The sequence below is a fragment of the Carassius gibelio genome, chromosome A7, assembly GCF_023724105.1.
Source record: "Carassius gibelio isolate Cgi1373 ecotype wild population from Czech Republic chromosome A7, carGib1.2-hapl.c, whole genome shotgun sequence".
NCBI classification, from domain to species: domain Eukaryota; kingdom Metazoa; phylum Chordata; class Actinopteri; order Cypriniformes; family Cyprinidae; genus Carassius; species Carassius gibelio.
The window spans coordinates 27,537,047-27,554,943 of NC_068377.1; the positions used below are offsets into that span (position 1 = coordinate 27,537,047).

Consider the following 17,897-nt stretch of genomic DNA (forward strand, 5'->3'; position numbering starts at 1 on the left):
ATGAAAGAACTGTGTGTTTGGGGGTAGTATTAAACAACTCTGGAAATCATTTATAAATATGGCACCATAAAAGAAGCACCCATTTTCAGTCCTCTTACACTAATATTATCCATAGAAATAATTTTCGAATAAGATTTCTCTTTTGCATTGACTGTGATACATTTAGAATTTGTCTCAATTCTAATTTGCTGTCTCAGCAGTTTTTAATCCTGCTTCATTTTATTTTAACAATCTGTATGAAGAAATACTAATAAATAGGCAATGCAATCTCAAAATTCATTTCAGTGCATGTAAGAATAATATCCAGTCAATCTTCTTAACCCCTATACTTCATTTGAATAAGTATTTACTTCACACCATTAAAAATATTTTTATACATTATGAATGTGTGTGGTTTGAATATAGGCTACTACATTTGTCATGTGACTTACAGCCTCAGTTTTCCTTACCTCACTGCCATTCACATTATTTTTTTTGCCTATTAAAAACACGTTGTCATAACTTATTGGTTGTAACAGTTTTTACAGTGTAGTAGGGAAATAGTATGAATATTTGGATGCATGCAGTGTTTTCCAATTTATTCCTGTTGCATCTTCTGTGAAACTAATGTAGAGAAAATAGAGTTAGCAACAATAACCAAGCAGGCAAAGCTTAGCATAGGGTCAATTGAGTGCATTGATTGTGTGCTCCATTGAATATTGTAAAAAAAAATAAAAAGGCTAAAAAAAATGCTGGAATATTCGAATTATCAACAGGTGTGTCTAATAGCAATTGTGAGTAACCTTATCAGCCTCCTAATGAGATCACTTGACATTTATTTGAACAATTGGCGCAGACTCCCACCTCTTTGACAGAAATATGAAAAAATCTTAACTACTCCCTTTGAAATTTGCCTGTGCTGAAAACTATCGGCTCCAAACACCTTGGCTCTTTCAGCCGTGTTAATGGGGCACCGGATTGTGGATTGGACCGTCTGAAAGCAACTCCAGACCTGATGAAGACAGCTGTCAATTGTAATGCCTGCACGAGCGATGCATGTATGAATCTGTAATCAGCCCTGGTTTCATTAAATCCCAACCTAGCTCAGGGCATCATTCTGAAGCTGATCTAACCTCAGGAAGAGGCTGAATTAGACCGGTGAGGGAAATGTTCTTACTACAATGCTAGTTAATCAGCTGAACAAAATAATGTGCTGCTTTGTCTCCACCACACACGGCTCTGTATTCGCTGCATATCATACAGATAGAACTATGATCTGGGATGTACTCCAGCCTGATGTGCTGGCAGGTATTGTCTCTTTTATCCATTCATCAGAGACCGTGCTCGGCGATGGATAGTATTCCCTTTGTTTGGAAGAGTGGCACCAGCTATTCTCTGAAGCGCTCTTTGCAATAGGAACATTTCCACTATTTACCTCCGTGCCCTATCACCCACATGCAACCCCCCACACTGAACTAGCCATAAGGGTCTTGTAGGGGTGTGTGATATGACAACTTTTGATCGTGGACAATAAAAGTGTCTCCACAATCTGCTTTTGAAGAAATATGTAGTATCGTGCTACAGCGCACAATTCTATCAGCTGCAGTTTTGGCGCGTAGAGTTACTCTTATTATTTGTTTGTGCTCTTAAATGTTTAATTTGCGTGCTGGTCTGACCTGTGCTTTTTCTGGGCACCACATACACCCGAGGCAGACGCTAAGGCCTGTCAAACAGCACCTGATTATTGAACCAAGTTATCTTTTTTTTTTTGAGTGAACTATTCATTTTAATGTTAAGAAAACAACAAAAAAACAAAGAGAAAAAAAATCACTCACTGCTCTTGACTGAAGAAATGTAATAGAGTTGCTTTAGGAATTAGTTTATATAGGGTTTTATTTTTATTTGTTCATTCAATTTAAATGCTGCTAAATACACCTATTGTACCTGAAAATAAAGCACTATTTGATTTATTTGTATATTATGTGTAGTATATTATATTTTTATCTTCGCCCTCTTTGGCCTAAATATCTGCCATTCAAGGAAAGGCTTTGTCTTTATAATAGGGAAATTAGTTTGGCTGTAATGCTCAAACAATTAGCAAAATAGTAAAACCAACATGATAAAAAATTTATAAAATTGTGATATTTTTTCCATATCGCCCACCCCTAAGGTCTCGGAGGAGAAAGTTGGAGGGACAAATGCTTCAGACAAAATGTATGGCCCCTGACTACTGATGAAGATTACATCAATTTCCCATAAGGATCAAATTATATGCATGTATGTATATGTGTGTGTGTGTGTGTATATATATATATATATATATATATATATATATATATATATATATATATATATATATATATATATATATATATATATAGTGCTGTCAAACAATTATCAATCACATCCAAAATAAGTTTGTTTACATAATGAGTGTGTACTGTGTATATGCATTATGTATATATAAATACACAAACATAAATGTATAACACATCATGTAGTATGTGGGTAGCCTACTGTTTGCCTATTGTTTCATAAGTAGGCCTACTACACATTAAGATGCTCTACTCATTTAACACTTCCGCACTAGATAAGTGTGCATATTTGGGGACAGAATGATGAGAAGGTGGGCTTTATAAACTATCCCTGATTTACTGTAACACGCCCCATGGAGAAATGCTATGAGGCATCAAGACTAGAGGATGTTTTTGTAGTTCCTCCAGGGAGCAGTGAGAGCACAGTCACAGCATACCAATCACATCCTGGGTTTGACTCAAATATCAAATGTGTCACCTACTGCAGACATGATGAACTCCAGCATCTTCTGCTTCATAGGCAGAAGCAGCGAGGCAGATATCATAATCCCTGTAGAGAATTGGGATGCTGACAGTGGAGCTGAGAGGATGCTGAACACTGGCTAATAAATACACAAGAGATGCGCAGGAAAGAGCACGTGCTGGAATAGAACGGTGACGTTTCGCTCTCCAAAAGCAATGTTGATACGCAGTAACCGTTATTTTAAAAACAAAAACAACCCGTTACGTGCTGTTTGACTGATCCTGACCAGTGTTCAATTCTCCATTCAGAAACCAGAAAACAAGCACCTTAGCGAACAGAAAAACCACATCAGGTTTGCAAGATGCCTTTCACTTTCACTAGAAGAAACCATCTGTTGTTCTTTTCCAAACGAATCACGAACTTTGTACACAACTTCGGTCGTTAAAATCAGGTTCTTCTTTCCCCGACATAAGGGTTGGTTTGGCCGTTAGCGTTTCTCGTCATGATTTAATTTGATCATATTAATTATTTAACACGTAACGTTACAGAAACACGGATATTTACAGTCGGTTTACAGAATAACGGCGCGCTTACCTGTCATAACTCCATCGACTGTATGACATGCTCTTATTGTTGCTCAGTCCGTCCATGGCCATCTGTGGACACAAATGATCGATTATACAGCGAGGCCGAGCAGTATGATATTGTTGGCGTCTTGTGTTAAATCCTCCGTCTTCCCTACAGTGAATGTCTTCAGATGTTTCTGGTGTGGAGCTGGAAAGCCTTGGAAAACCGTTTGGTTGAGGGGTATAAAATAGGTGGACTGAACCACTGCTATGAGAGGGGAAATGGCAGTTGTTAAAATTCACAATGAGGGCACACGTTTGGTTAAAGATTTTCTTAAAAAGAAATAACGTAGTCGTCAGTTATTTATTAATTTATAATATTCATGGCTAATTTGCACTCACATACTCACATCCAATAAACTACCTAGGATTAGAATATCATTTTCCCCAATAGCACATGCTTCTGAGCAAATAGCAAAACATAATTCATGGCTCTGGTTTTGAAAGCCTTAACATGTCAGTTTTTCGTGAGATTTTCAGAACTTAACACTTATTAAAACTGTGCAATATTAAAACATTAAAATACCTGTTGCCTAGTAGCCTATGTCTGCTTGGTCCGTTCATCGAGTTTGAAAATGAGTATCAGTATTCTTTTCCTTCCCATTTGTAAGTCTTGCAAGCCTTTTTTTAATAGAAAACTTGAAAATAACCAACAAATTTCTAAAAAAAATCTAAATCTACTATCTGTATTTGGTTAAAGCCTGTCTACCTTCTCTCTTTTCTATAGTTACAAATATGATGCATTCTTCACTTGTTTCTGATATAGTCTGTCTTCAGATCTGCTGTGATAACTAGCACCAATGGTTTTTAAAAATCCACTCAGGCTTATGATGCTTTGGGGAAACTCAGTCCTGACCATTCAAGACCTGTCTCAGAGTAAGCTTTAATAGTAACTGTGCATTCAGATTTACAATCACTACAAAACTGACACATACAGCAACAACTCTATATTATAGTTGTTACAGTATTGATTTACTTTGACTACTTGACACTTTAATTGTATAACAGTCACCACATAAGCAAACAGCAGCTTTTCTGAAGCCGATCCTCTTAATTTGGAGTATTCTCGAAAATGATGACACCTTCCTCCTTCACAATGTTACCTGACACTTTTAAATCTCATGGAAGAATACACAGCAGACTCGAGAACAATAAAAACCTACATACAATCCTACATAAGCACCTTTAAAGAACGAGAGCTATAATTTTGTGCAACATTGTTGTACTGCGTTTCCTCTGTAAGGAAAAGCAAAAATAATGTATCACAGATAAATCATAGATTTTATTATAACACCGGAGGCTATACAGGGGAGGGAAATATGTGACAAATAAAACAGTGTCTATTAGATGTACACAGACTCTGGGAAGAAGAAGAGCCACTTCTGTTCTTCCTAGCTTTTGTTTTCATCCATTTCGCTATTAACTGGTATAACAGACAAGGTTTAGGTTTGGATATGAACCTGAATCATAACAGAAGGGCATCAGCTTGAAGCTTTGGCCCAGTGATCACTGGTAAAGTTGTTAAAGGCTATGAGGTTGATGACTGTTTGGATTGGTTAACTGCTTCAATCCAACAAAAGCAGGAAAGGACCACAGTTCAACATACATAGGCCTTTTTTTTTAGTTCAAAACAAACCGAGATAATTAAATACTCCTCTTTACATATACACATAGTTGTGCCGTGAGAGCATTTTCACTTACAAACATATAAAAATACTCATTAACTGGTCTGATAAGAAAATAATGTATAAAAGTATATAGTAAAAACATTTAATCATGTCCATTCAAAAGATCAACGCCATTTTTTTTCTTATATTACATGATGATAAAACACAAAAACTAAAATTAGTCTATTTGTATCCCTCATACAGAAATGCACGCTGAAAAAAAAATAAAAAAAGGAAGACAAAAATAAAACATGGCATGATGCAATAGTGAGTATGAAGCCAGGAAGCAAACTATCACCTGTCAGATTTAAGTGTGAATGTCACAGAGACGTCAACCCATGAAAAAAGAAAAACTCGAGGGAATGTGGATGTCTGATGTATGAATTCTGTCTTTTGAATAATCAAAAAAAAAAATGTTTTTTTTTCATGTATATCATGAAAAGATGCTTAAAAGATGCCTGTGGTGTCAGCAGTTCAACTGTCCCCTTGAAACAAAGTCCTTGCACTGTTTTGATCACTTAAATACATTTCCAAACCAATAAAAAAAGAAAATCAGTGTAAAAGTGAATTGAAATACAAGGCCAGAAAAAAAGACAATTATTTCAGTGACTATTTCTCAGTCTCATCAATCTCGGTGGGGTACCTAGTAGAGAACAGACAGCCTATTGTGCACCTCTGAATGAACTTTGTGAAAACACTGTAAATGGAGCAACCTGAGTCTGAAGATAGTCTGTAGAAATCAGAGCTGAACAATCCAGCTACATGTAGAATACATTTCACAATCACAGAACGTAAAGGGAAAGTTCAACCAAATATGAACATTCTCTTGTCCTTGACTTCCTTTCTTCTGTGAAACACAAATTGAAATATGTTTTGTCCAAATAATGAAAAGCAATGGGGCCTAAAACAACAATCGATTTTCATTCTGACATATGATCAGCAAAGGACAAAAAAGAAGGAAGAAAAGAAGAATTAAGTATGAATGTATAATAATTATAATAATGATGATTGCAAATATGATTTTTCATTAATTATTAAAAATTAACAATACAATAAATAAAGACATATTACCTATATAAAACTGGAAAAGTATTTAATAAAATAATCAATTTAACTAACAGTAATCTAAACAATATTTATGGTTGTCTTCTTTTCTCTGTTTAGTTAATTTAGCAGAAAACCACAAGATTACCTCAAAAAAAAAAAATTTCAAACTCAGAAATTGTTTCTCTTGCATTCATGCAATTCAGGTCAGACTCTGTATAAATATGAGAAAATTTAATAAAATAAATAAAACAACCCTGTTCATTTTACGGACTAAAAAAATATAAAAATCCGCAGACAAAAAGTGTTGGTTTGGAATAGGTTTGAAACCGATGAGGGGTGAATAAATTTTCATTTTTAGGTGAACTATCCCTTTAAAAGAATCAAATCCATACATGCCAAGTAGCTTTACAATACAAACAAAAAAAAGAAGTTGGGAAACTGATTTCACTGCTGACAAAATTGGCATAATGTTAGAGGCTATCTATTTACATATCTGCGAGTGCATTATTGTTTTAATCCATGTCAAAACAAGCTTGTCAATCTCACACAAGATACTCTGCGACTGAGTTTTGTCATTATAAAGGTGGTTTCAACTCACATGAATCTTTACTTATGTACAATCGCTGCTTAGCATATGGAAGTAAAAACAGATATGGCACGACACACACACACAACGCTTCAGAACACCATCTCACTCTAGATCTTGTGAAAGATCAGGAACTAAAAGTCGTCTGCAATCCCGATTGGTGTATCGTTTAGTCTTTCGATCTCAGCAAAAGTACAAATGTCACAAGGCAAGAGAAAAAGAAATCTTCAAAATACAAAAAACGGAATTGTGTGTGTGTTTTATAGCAAATTTGTAAGAAGCGATTGTTTAGTGTTGGGACACGATTACCATATTGTAGGTCACACTGATGTCAGTACTCTAGTTGAAGGTACAATGGTGAGTTCGATCAAGATTGTGTCAGTTTGGTTCTTCTAGTAGTGAAGTCCTAGAGGCACAGATGCCCCAGATAAGGCTATGAGAGAGACTGCTGTTTTGAAGACATGCACATGTAGAAAGGCAGCCAGTTCATCCACACAGGATGTGATGTCAGAAGGCAGGGTTGGGGACAGGGACGGGTGACAGCAGCTGGGAGAGTGGCAGCAGTGAGAAGCCAGTTAGACAATCACACAATGGCAGCCGCTCTTATCCTTCTCTTTACGAGTGGGCTCTGGCGAGGGTGGGCACTCTTGCTCCTGGAACTTCCTGTGAGAGGATGTGACAATCAGACAAAACAAGTCACACTCAGTGCACAAATCTCTGAGCTTAAATTAAGATCTGACGTGCATGTCTTCCAACTGAATCTATTTCAATTTATTTAGCTTGTTTGTTAACTGAAACTAATTGAAACTGAAATGATCTGTAATTGGAAAAAAAGGCTGAAATAAAATGTAAATATAAAAACTTTACTTTGGCAACTAACTGAAATTGATAATTAATAAAATTACTAAAACTGAAATTATAAAACTTTCAAATTAATTAAAGCTAAATGGAAATATAAAAAACCTTAAACGTAAAATCTAAATGGACAAAAGGACATCATAAATTGCTAAAATGTAAATTAATATTCAAATGAAAATATAAAATATACAAATATAATACCTATAAAATATCAAGCTATATAAAGAAAATATCAAGCTTATCGAACACCATAAAGGTAAATAAATTATACTAAAATAACACTGAAAACATTTAAGTCGCACACATATTATTAATCTGTTCACTACGGCTATGTTCAGAATAGCTGACTAATCATACTCGAATATAAAAATATAATGCTCACTATGAACATTTAGTCTCATATGAAAAACCCAGATACAGATATGAATGTTGTATCTCCCAATGCAATATACCTGATTTCATTTTCCATTTCTAGTATGGCAAATATATGCAAAAGTAAATCTTAAAAATAACTGGCCTGTCAAAATGCAAGGCATTTTTACCCATAAAATTGGATTCAAACAAATAAATAAATACTTCTGAGATAAGTAGACACTAATGGCTGTATTACATATGCAACATAATGAGGTCATGTGACAACACTGTAGTAGGGCTGCATGATTATGACAAAGATCATAATTGTCAATTATTCTCTTTTTTTTTATTGCGATTATGAATTATGATTATCACAATTTACATTGAATTATGTTTATACCATTGTTTGGAGTAACTGCATACCATATTTTTATATGAAAATAAACAAGTCGAACAACACTCAAACCGAAAAAACTTATTGCTTTTCTACAGTATTAAGCCTCAAATGTCAACTATACAATGGATCGGTTTCTTCTTTAAATAAATAAAAAAAAAAAAGATATGTATGGTATTGTAATGTTATACTAAAACTAAAATGAAATCAAATGGGAAACCCCTTAAGGTAACCTGTAGAAAGAAAAAAACATCTTAAGCACGCAGAATAACGTAAGTGGACTTTGAACCATTAATTGTCGCTTTGAACGATTATGTAACTGTGGCATCTGTGATTGCAAAGCTAGATTAGGAATTCTATTAATTGTTCAGCTCTACATTGTAGCATACTACTGTGTGAAGTTTTTATCAGTGCTTAATGTGTACGTACATATTTTTAAAGCAGTGTGCATGTGATCCATTCCAACCACAGCCTGCTGTTTGAGTGCTACCACCATCTGGTGGCACAAAACATCACTGTATGACACACACACACACACACACACACACCTTATGACTCGGACCAGCTCGTGGAAAGCCTGGTCTACATTCATACGGATCTTAGCTGAGGCCTCCATGTATGTGACTTTGAGTTGTCTGGCGAGCTGCTGGCCCTCCTCCTGGGTCACCTGAAAAAAAAAACCCTCCATGAAATTTTCTTATCACAATTTTTACTTTTTGTTTGATATTAAATATAACAATATGTCTTATAAGTTGCTTTACATAAGAGTATAGAAAGACCGATGAAATTAATTTACAACAGGATGACGTTTTCTGTTCAGACTCTAGGTGGTGATGTAACATAATCTGAGTGTATTTCTATGCACTCAGTAACCCTGTATCTTTTCTTACCATCTCTCTCCATCACAGACACACACACACACACTCTCTGAGATGTTTCAGTCTTTCAGCTCATTGATTTCCAGGACTGAATTTCATCCACATTTAATCACTGTGACATTGTGCACTTGAGTACTGTATATATGCAATGGATACAACAGACTGCCAAGTCATGATGGGTTGCAGTGAAGACAAAAAGTGTTAAAATGTCCATATCAATACTGATTCAGTGTAGCTCTCTGAAATGACAGTACTTGAAGCGATTCATGCCACTCACTTGTCTCTGTTGCTCAAGATCAGCTTTGTTACCCACTAGAATCATGGGAAATTCATCCCGGTCCTTCACTCTCAAGATCTGTCGTTGGAACTTGTAGATCTCTTCAAAGCTGAGGAAAACATGATGATGTATGGCCATTAAAAAGGTCCAAACAAACTAGCAAATCATTTTCTCTCTCAGACACACGGACATAAATGCAAACATGAAAACATCATCATTTATTCACCCACGTGTCATAAAATAATAAATGATGATAACATTTTCATTCTGGGGCAAACCCTATAAATTAATAAATAAAAACAATTTATAAAAATATAAAATTAAAATAAATATTTAAACAAAAAAAAATCTATCATTTGAAGTCAGTAAAAAAAGGCAGTCAGTTTAAAATCAAAAATACAGTAAAACAGTGATTATAATATACTGATATACTGCTCTAAAAAAACATTCATTGATATTACCAATGTTGAAAATAATATATATAAATATATTTTTGTGGAAACCATTATGCATTTTCTTCAGGATCCATTGATCAATAAAACGTTCAAAAGATTAGCATTTATTTAAAATAAATACATATTTTTGTAACAATGTGAAAGTCTTTACTATCATTTTTGACAAATGCACTCTTACTGAATAGAAGTATTAATCTATTTTTTTAAAAAAACATAGTATGTAGTGGTTTTAAAAATGCCTTTACATTATCTAACAATAATACTGAAATGTTTATTTTTTTCAACTGAAATTTGAGTCAAAACATTTGAAGTTTATTAGGTTTCAAAATATGAAACAAACTAAAATGAAATGCAAAGTTTGCAAATTTCAAAGTTAAGACAACAACACTCTAAAATGAACTACCCTAGTGTTTTTTTCTGCTAAGACACCTGGTGTGTCAACTTGAGGGGAACTAATACCAAAAACTCTTTATAATTAGCCGATAAACCATATAGTCCCAATATAACAAGCATCACTAGTGAAGACATTTTCAGAAAGGATGAAATGAAAGTACACACATTCACCCACAAACCAGAGCTCCTCCTCGCCACAAAACCTAAAAGGAATGCAAGCCCACCCTTCCAGCTGATGAGCAGCCATCTCTCTGTTTTGGGCCACAGAACTGCATTACAGTTCACAGTATGACATGAGGTCGCACGGTTCTCATGTCGCTGCTATAAAACATTCCAGTAACACTATAAGACAGCTAGAAGCCGGCACATGGAGAGCAGCGTGTGTAGGCCGGGGAGGGAAGGACACTGATATGAGGTCTCTGTTGATTCTAACAGTTCGAGTCGTTTAAATGTCATGCAGGAGGAGGAAATGCTTGTCATGGACTCTGGAGAGATTGCGAGAGAGAGAGAGTGTGTTCAGATAGGCCTGTGCCATCGGCTCTGAGCAGGATAATGTAAACGAAGGAAGGAAAGACTGTTTACAGCATAAACACAAAGTGGAAAGGACACTAAGAGGGCACAAACCCGGTGATCACACACTGCATTCCTTGAGAACCTACACTGCAATGTGTGTGAGATCTGTTTATTTAAATGTACTGGGTTTCAACGAGACTAAACCTGGGGCGTAAATTAGCACGCTTCGAATTTGACAGTTAGTGTACGGAGGAGGGGCATTCATAAAACTGGAAAGGCAAAAACAGAATGAAAGTGAAACTGAGACAGACAATGCAGGGGAAAGAGGAAGAAAGAGAGAAAGGTTGAGAGAAAATGTGAGTGGGACGTTGCTCACCTTCCCCGGTCAGTGACAGAGAAGACGAGAAGGAAGCCCTCCCCTGTCCTCATGTATTGTTCTCTCATGGCTCCAAACTCTTCCTGTCCTGCTGTATCCAGGACTAACAAACACAGAACAGCCATTAGTCACCCATTGACTGCACACACTCACTTTAGCCACATCAGCACTACGGGTTTGACTACAACTGTATCTAAGTTAAATGATTTCCTATTAGATTCAAATGTCTTTATTTATAGGCCTAACAGGAGTTCTGTGTTGTGTATCTATGGCATGGGTTAGAACTGATAAGTGTATTTACTAACAGCAGGCTGAATAATGACGTCTGTATGAAGTTGGCACCCTTCTTTAACTCATAACAGCCTTAAGTAATACCTGTAATCACATGCATCATTTGCGTTTTCAGTGATCAAATCACATAAAAATTCACCTTGTCAGTTATTTAAATGCATCTTAAGCTGGTTCAAACAACATTTTTATTTATTTTTTTGTCGTTTACGAAAGTCAATATGTCTGGTTATGCCGTTTTGACTCTTAAATTTTGTTGTGTCATGAACAAGTAACATATCAGACTACACGTCTTTAACGACGTGCGTGCTGTCGTTGATACGGCGGGACTAGACAGACGGTGTCATGAGCGTAAACAAACAATGGCGAGCAGTGTGTTTTGCCCTGTCTTGTCACCCAAACAGAAGAAAACCTGACAGTGGACACAAATCTGGGTTGCATGAAGAGGACAGTGTGGACTGTCAAAGAGAACTGAGGTAAAATAATGTTTATTTAACAGTTTTTCAGTCTAGTCCCGCGAGGAAACACCATAAATACAGCAGGAGTATTATTGCCAAAGATCCACGAAACATTTCCTCCATTTTAAAATTCCACCTAGCAGGACCCATACCATTGTCTTTCATTTGTTTCAGTTGTTTGAAAGCATGTACGAATGCTCCTACTGGCCAGTATCACAGATATGCAGAAATTAAACGTGCTAGTCTTTCTGTGGTGACATCATGAAGCATTGCAGACGTGGCATCAGTTGTCGTCCACTCTGACACACTACACGAAATGAGTCCCGACACCCATTGTCATTTACAAATCCCCACAACACCTCATGTCAAGCAGATCGTGCCGAAATCAGGCTAAAATAGAGTAGTCTGAACCATGCTTTATTTTGAACAATGCATGTTTCATTTAATGACGTTTTGTTTGACCTCATTATTTTTAATCAGAATGTAAGAACTCGATTTTCCAGTAAAATGAACAACGACTTTCTTGTGGCATAAGCTGGACTTCTCCAATCATTTGTTTTGCCTAAACTCCACTTCTGCATGCTTGCATTCACCCCGCTCTACATTTACGTGCCATGCCTAGATCTAAAAATCCCATTAATAAGTGACAGATAGAACCAAGTCCCTGCCCTACATTTTTTATCATAATCTTTTAGACTCAGATGTACATCACAATATAGAAAATCTCATTCTGCTGTTGTGTGACTGTATCTTTTTGATTCGAAGGCCCTCTGCTGTCTAACACAATATTCAAATGACTCTGTTATTCAAGAACTATGTGTTCTTCTATAAAAACGATAGTTTTCTTCATTTCTGTGGAACACAAAACATATTTCAAAGAATTTTTGGGTCTAAACAAAACCAGACATTTTCCAAAATATGTTCTATTTTTGAAAAACTATGACGAAAGTCATGCAATTTTCTACCTAGAATAATTTTTTTTTCAATTTAAAGTATTTTAAGCCCTTATACACACTATTTCACAAGCCATGTAAAATATGTATACTGGAGTTAGTAGTTATTTTATGTGTTTTTGTCTAAAGTGATATTACAGTACATTTGTTATAACCCCTCCAGTACAAATATGCATAATGCACAGAACATAATTGTTTTTTTGTTTTTGTTTTTACAAAATTGTAATTTATCTGATCTCTGTGAAGTATTATGAAGTCATAAAGTGCTTCATCTTTGCTGCCAGAAAGCAGTATGTTGTTTCCCTACATCCTGTGATTTGTTTGACAATCGGACTCTTTCATCCATCAGCATATTACTTACTGTCCAGCCGAGCAGGCCTCTCGTCAATCACACACTGTTTTGTGTAGGAGTCTTCAATCGTAGGGTCATAGTCAGTGACGAAGTATGACTAAATGCAAAAAGAGAGAAAATGTAAACATAAGAAAATATCACATCAGATTATAAAAATGCTGTATTAGGAGGTGGGAAGGTATCAAGACACATTCACATCCAATACCAGTGACATCCTCTGTACTATAAAGCTTTGATCTCTTTGGATTTTGATAAATAGATGTCTCGTTGACAGCTTACAATATCCCAGAATTCTGTGCATGTGGTTTTACAGATGGTGGAAGTTAATAAAAAATTGTGTCTGATGAAGCAATTAAAAGAATTTTACTTAAAAATGACCCATTTACCCAGAAATAAGTATTGTAGTCTCAAATGCTTGCTTCTATCCAAAGCTCACTTGAATTCATTTTAGATCATTACTGTGCTCTGGAAACCCGACTGAAACCAGGTTCCCTTTTGAGGAACCTTCGTACACAAACATCATAAAAAGCATCACTAACTTCAGCTTTGAGGGATTTGTTTAGAAAGCTATGCCTAATGAGAGCTTAGACTCAAAACACAACCCAACAGACAAACTGTTCTCTCTCTTCAGAAAGATTAAAATGAAAGATGTCCGCCCTTGTGTGTACGGTCAAAACACCGACTTCACGTCAACATTATCTAAGCAGCCCTCCGTTTGCGGTTGATTATTATATGGTTAATTAACCGCAAACTTTTCTGTTTCCACAGGCTATATTTCTAAGCTAATCTAAACACGCTATCAGTTTGTAGGAAAACGGGGAGTTCTAAGGAAGCATTTTTCCCCATGTTTTTTGTGCCTTTCCCCCAGGAGGCTGTTTAAGTGACGACAGCTGAATGTTATGTTTAGGCTTGTCTCTGTGTCATCTGAACACATGCTCATGCTCACACACAAACACACTATGCCCATCAGTAGCTTCCTATTATGAGTCTGAGTACTGACGTTCCTGTAACCATTGGACTAGTAATCTGTTTTTGGTAGCGAAACAAGAAGCACTCCAAAAATGAGAGTAAAGTTTAGCTTTGTTCTCTTTTCCAGATCAACCATTCATCGAGAATGGTTTTAACTTCTGAAAGAGAGCCTATCATGTAAAATCTAATTATGAATTGTTCAACTAATGTATCCTGTATACACTGTATTGTCAGTTAAAGGTGAACAATTATCAGCTGCGCTATTATGTTGTATAAGTGTATTATCAGGTCCTCAAATCAGCATTTCTGATCAACTTTGAAAAGTTCAACCTAATACTTGTGATAACAGTGATAAGTTTGTTCAGGATTTTTCAGGTTACTATGACAAATAGACAGTTCAAAATTAATTCAAATGTAATTAATTCTTGGTGAAGAAAAGCAATAGGATAATTTCTTTTAAAAAAAGAAAAACACGGACCTCTTAAAACAAGCAGAAAAAGCTGCCTAATAAACTAGAAAATTTACACTCAATATTCAGGAAAAAATTCTCTGAAGGTACTATCTGTAATTTTGCCTCAGGTAAACGCATCTTATTTTTAAGTCACTGTAAAAAAAAAAAAAAAAAATAATAATAATTCTCAAAATAGTCTATAGTACTGCTACTTTTAAAGTGCAGGCAAAGTACAGTTGCAAACATTTCTGAAAGTGAGCAAATGAAGCATGCATGTTGCCGTTTGTGTGTTGACATGAAGCTTGTAAACCCTCGCTCTTTTTTTCTTGACATCAGTCATCCTTTCACACAGTGACTCCTCTGTTATGCACTATTTGCAAGACTCCATCACGTCCACTGTACAATAATTAATCAGCAGAGCTGCACATGAAGTCGACTTCATCGCTCACTCGTCGCGGTGGGGACACAGTCAAAATGAGGTGAGAGAGCAAGACAGATGGACACAAAGAGAGAGAATACCTGCTGCTAATTCAAACAAACACAAAATATTTGAAGCACTGCACCTTCCATTAAACTCACACACATTCAAATACACTCGTGAACAAAAGAACAAGACACTTGATTTCAAGATAAAGTTACAACCCATTGAGAGTGAAAGTTACACTTTAGTTTGACTTGTCCTCATCATGACCACACACACAAACACTTACCTATACCCCTTTCAAACATCTGGGATCAGTTCAATGTTTTTTATTTTTTTATGTGTCTTATGCTTACAAAATCTGCATTGTTTTAATCAAAAATACAGTAAAAACAGTAATATTGTGAAATATTATTATAATTTGATACATTTTAAAATATAATTTATTCCTGTGATGGCCAAGCTGAATTTCCAGCAGCCAGTACTTTAGTCTTCTGTGTCACATGATCCTTAAGAAATAATTGTATTATACTGACTTGGTCTCAAGAAGCATTTCATTTTGTTATCAATGTTGAAATCAGGTGTGCTGTTCATTTATTTAGATACTTTATATTGTGATACTTTTTTGCAGATTTTATTTCTATGCTTTTATCATTTTAATGCACACTGTACTTGCTGAATAAAAGTCTAACCCCAAAATATGAATTGTATAATTGGTTATTTAAATAAGGGCATTATATATACACATTTTAACTGATTCATAGACTTTTTTTCTTTTAATGTTTTTATATGATTTTTATAAACACTTTCCAGAATTTTAATATCAGTACATTACTAATTTACAACATTTAATTTATTACAGTTATTATCTGCAACAATAGCTCAAAATACCAATTACAAGAACTTTTACAGTAGATGATAAAATACACAGTATACACAAACTACACTTACTTCATTTATTTTTTTGTAAGTCCCTTGCTTGCCACCAAAAGAAGGTTGTAATATTCAGTGGAAACTTCTAGGGACAATACTGTAACCAAAGAATAGCTAAGTAGACCATGACACAGTCTGGTTTGGTTGTAGCACACGTGTAGAGGGTCTGTGGTTGAACAAAGCCTTCATTTTAAAGTCAAACAGTAGCTGTGGGTAGCTGTTTAGTAATGCCCACCTGTACACATCACCGACCCAATGCCCAGCTGTCCTACCTTTTCTCTGTGTGACAGCATGTCCCAGATGACCTTCACCAGACACTTACAGTGGGGGGTCCATCTGCTTTGGCCTTCATACAAACACACACACAAACTCCCACACAGAGAGTGTTTGTTCTTAGAAACAACCATCCTAAATGCAAATCTCAACAAATCTACTGTCGACACTCTGAAAATTAAAGGTTCTTTATTTGCATCTATTGTTCCATGAAGATCCTTTAACATTCATGAAATCTTTTCATTTGGCAAAATGTTCTTTATAGGCCCCCCTTTATAGGTAAGTGTTTGTGTGTATGTGTGTTTGTGTGTGTGCGTGGTCATGATGAGGACAGTGACATGCAGCCGACGACTTTGCAGTTTTCTTCACAAATAAGACCAGAACCATCAGTGACCAATTCTCCACACCATAGACACTCTCTCTCCTCATCCTACTACTTGTCCACTTGATCCTATCTCCACTCACCTCCTTCAAGCCATTTCTTCTTCTTCAGTCATACTCACATTATAAACTGCTCTCTACACTCTGGAACTTTTCCCTCAGCATTTAAGCAGGCTCGGGTAAGCCCACTGCTTAAGAAACGCTCTCTAAATCCAGCACTTCTAGAAAACTACAGACCGGTATTCGTTCTTCCATTCATTGCAAAGACACTTGAGTGAGTTGTGTTCAACCAACTTTCTATGTTTCTTGTACAGAACAACATCCTGGACAGCAACCAATCTGGCTTCAAAAGCGGCCACTCAACTGAGACTGCCCTGCTCTTGGTTACTGAAGCCCTCAGATAGATTCTTCAGGGTGTCTTGGAGGGGTAAAGTTTCTAAGACACAACTTCTTGCTACTGGGATTCCTCAAGGCTCAGTACCTGGACCACTTATCTTCTCCATCTACATGATGTCATTAGGATCTGTCATTCAGAAGCATGGCTTTTCTTATCACTGCTACGCTGATGATACCCAACTCTACTTTTCATTCCAACCAGATGACCCGACGGTAGCTGCTCGCATTGCAGCCTGTCTGAGTGACATTTCTAGCTGAATGAATGACCATCACCTTCAGCTCAACCTTACTAAGACAGTTTACTCGTGGTTCCAGCTAACCCCTCATTTCATCACAACTACTCTATACAGCTGTATTCATCAACCATAACTCCTTCCAGGACAGCCAGAAACCTAGGAGTTGTGGTCGATCATCAGTTTCTCTTCACAGACCATATTGCTACAACGACCCGGTTCGATTTGCCTTATACAACATTAGGAAGATTAGACACTTCCTGTCAGAGCAAGCCACCCAACTTCTTGTCCAAGCTCTTGTTCCCTCCAGACTGGACTATTGTAATGTTCTCCTGGTGGGCCTTCCTCCATGTCCTATCAAGCCTCTACAACTGATCCAGAATACAGCATCAATAGCATCATTATATATATATATATATATATATATATATATATATATATATATATATATATATATATATATATATATATATATATATTTATTAGGGCTGCACGATGTGTTGTTTAAGCATCGATATCGCGATGTACAAATCCACGATAGTCACATCGCAGGATGTGCGATGTAGGCTGTCGTAGTTGATCCGTTATTCATTAACTGTATGGGCCAA

At 36.1% G+C, this 17,897-nt stretch overlaps 2 protein-coding genes across 2 annotated transcripts in view; both read right to left on the reverse strand.

Annotated features, from left to right (window-relative positions):
* Positions 1-3,489, reverse strand: part of LOC128017032 (tubby protein homolog) — an 80,729-nt gene extending 77,240 nt beyond the window's left edge. The window contains exon 1 of the mRNA XM_052602087.1: positions 3,352-3,489. Coding sequence (XP_052458047.1) covers positions 3,352-3,413 — 62 coding nt within the window. The 5' untranslated portion in view covers positions 3,414-3,489. The remainder of the gene's footprint in view (positions 1-3,351) is intronic.
* The window catches only part of LOC128017033 (ras-related protein R-Ras2), a 45,086-nt gene that overhangs the window by 4,870 nt on the left and 22,319 nt on the right, over positions 1-17,897 (reverse strand). Inside the window, exons 2-6 of the mRNA XM_052602089.1 lie at positions 13,242-13,329; positions 11,182-11,284; positions 9,445-9,553; positions 8,838-8,956; positions 3,352-7,346 (exon numbers count right to left, since the gene is read on the reverse strand). Of these exons, the coding sequence (XP_052458049.1) occupies positions 7,259-7,346; positions 8,838-8,956; positions 9,445-9,553; positions 11,182-11,284; positions 13,242-13,329 (507 nt within the window). The 3' untranslated portion in view covers positions 3,352-7,258. The remainder of the gene's footprint in view (positions 1-3,351; positions 7,347-8,837; positions 8,957-9,444; positions 9,554-11,181; positions 11,285-13,241; positions 13,330-17,897) is intronic.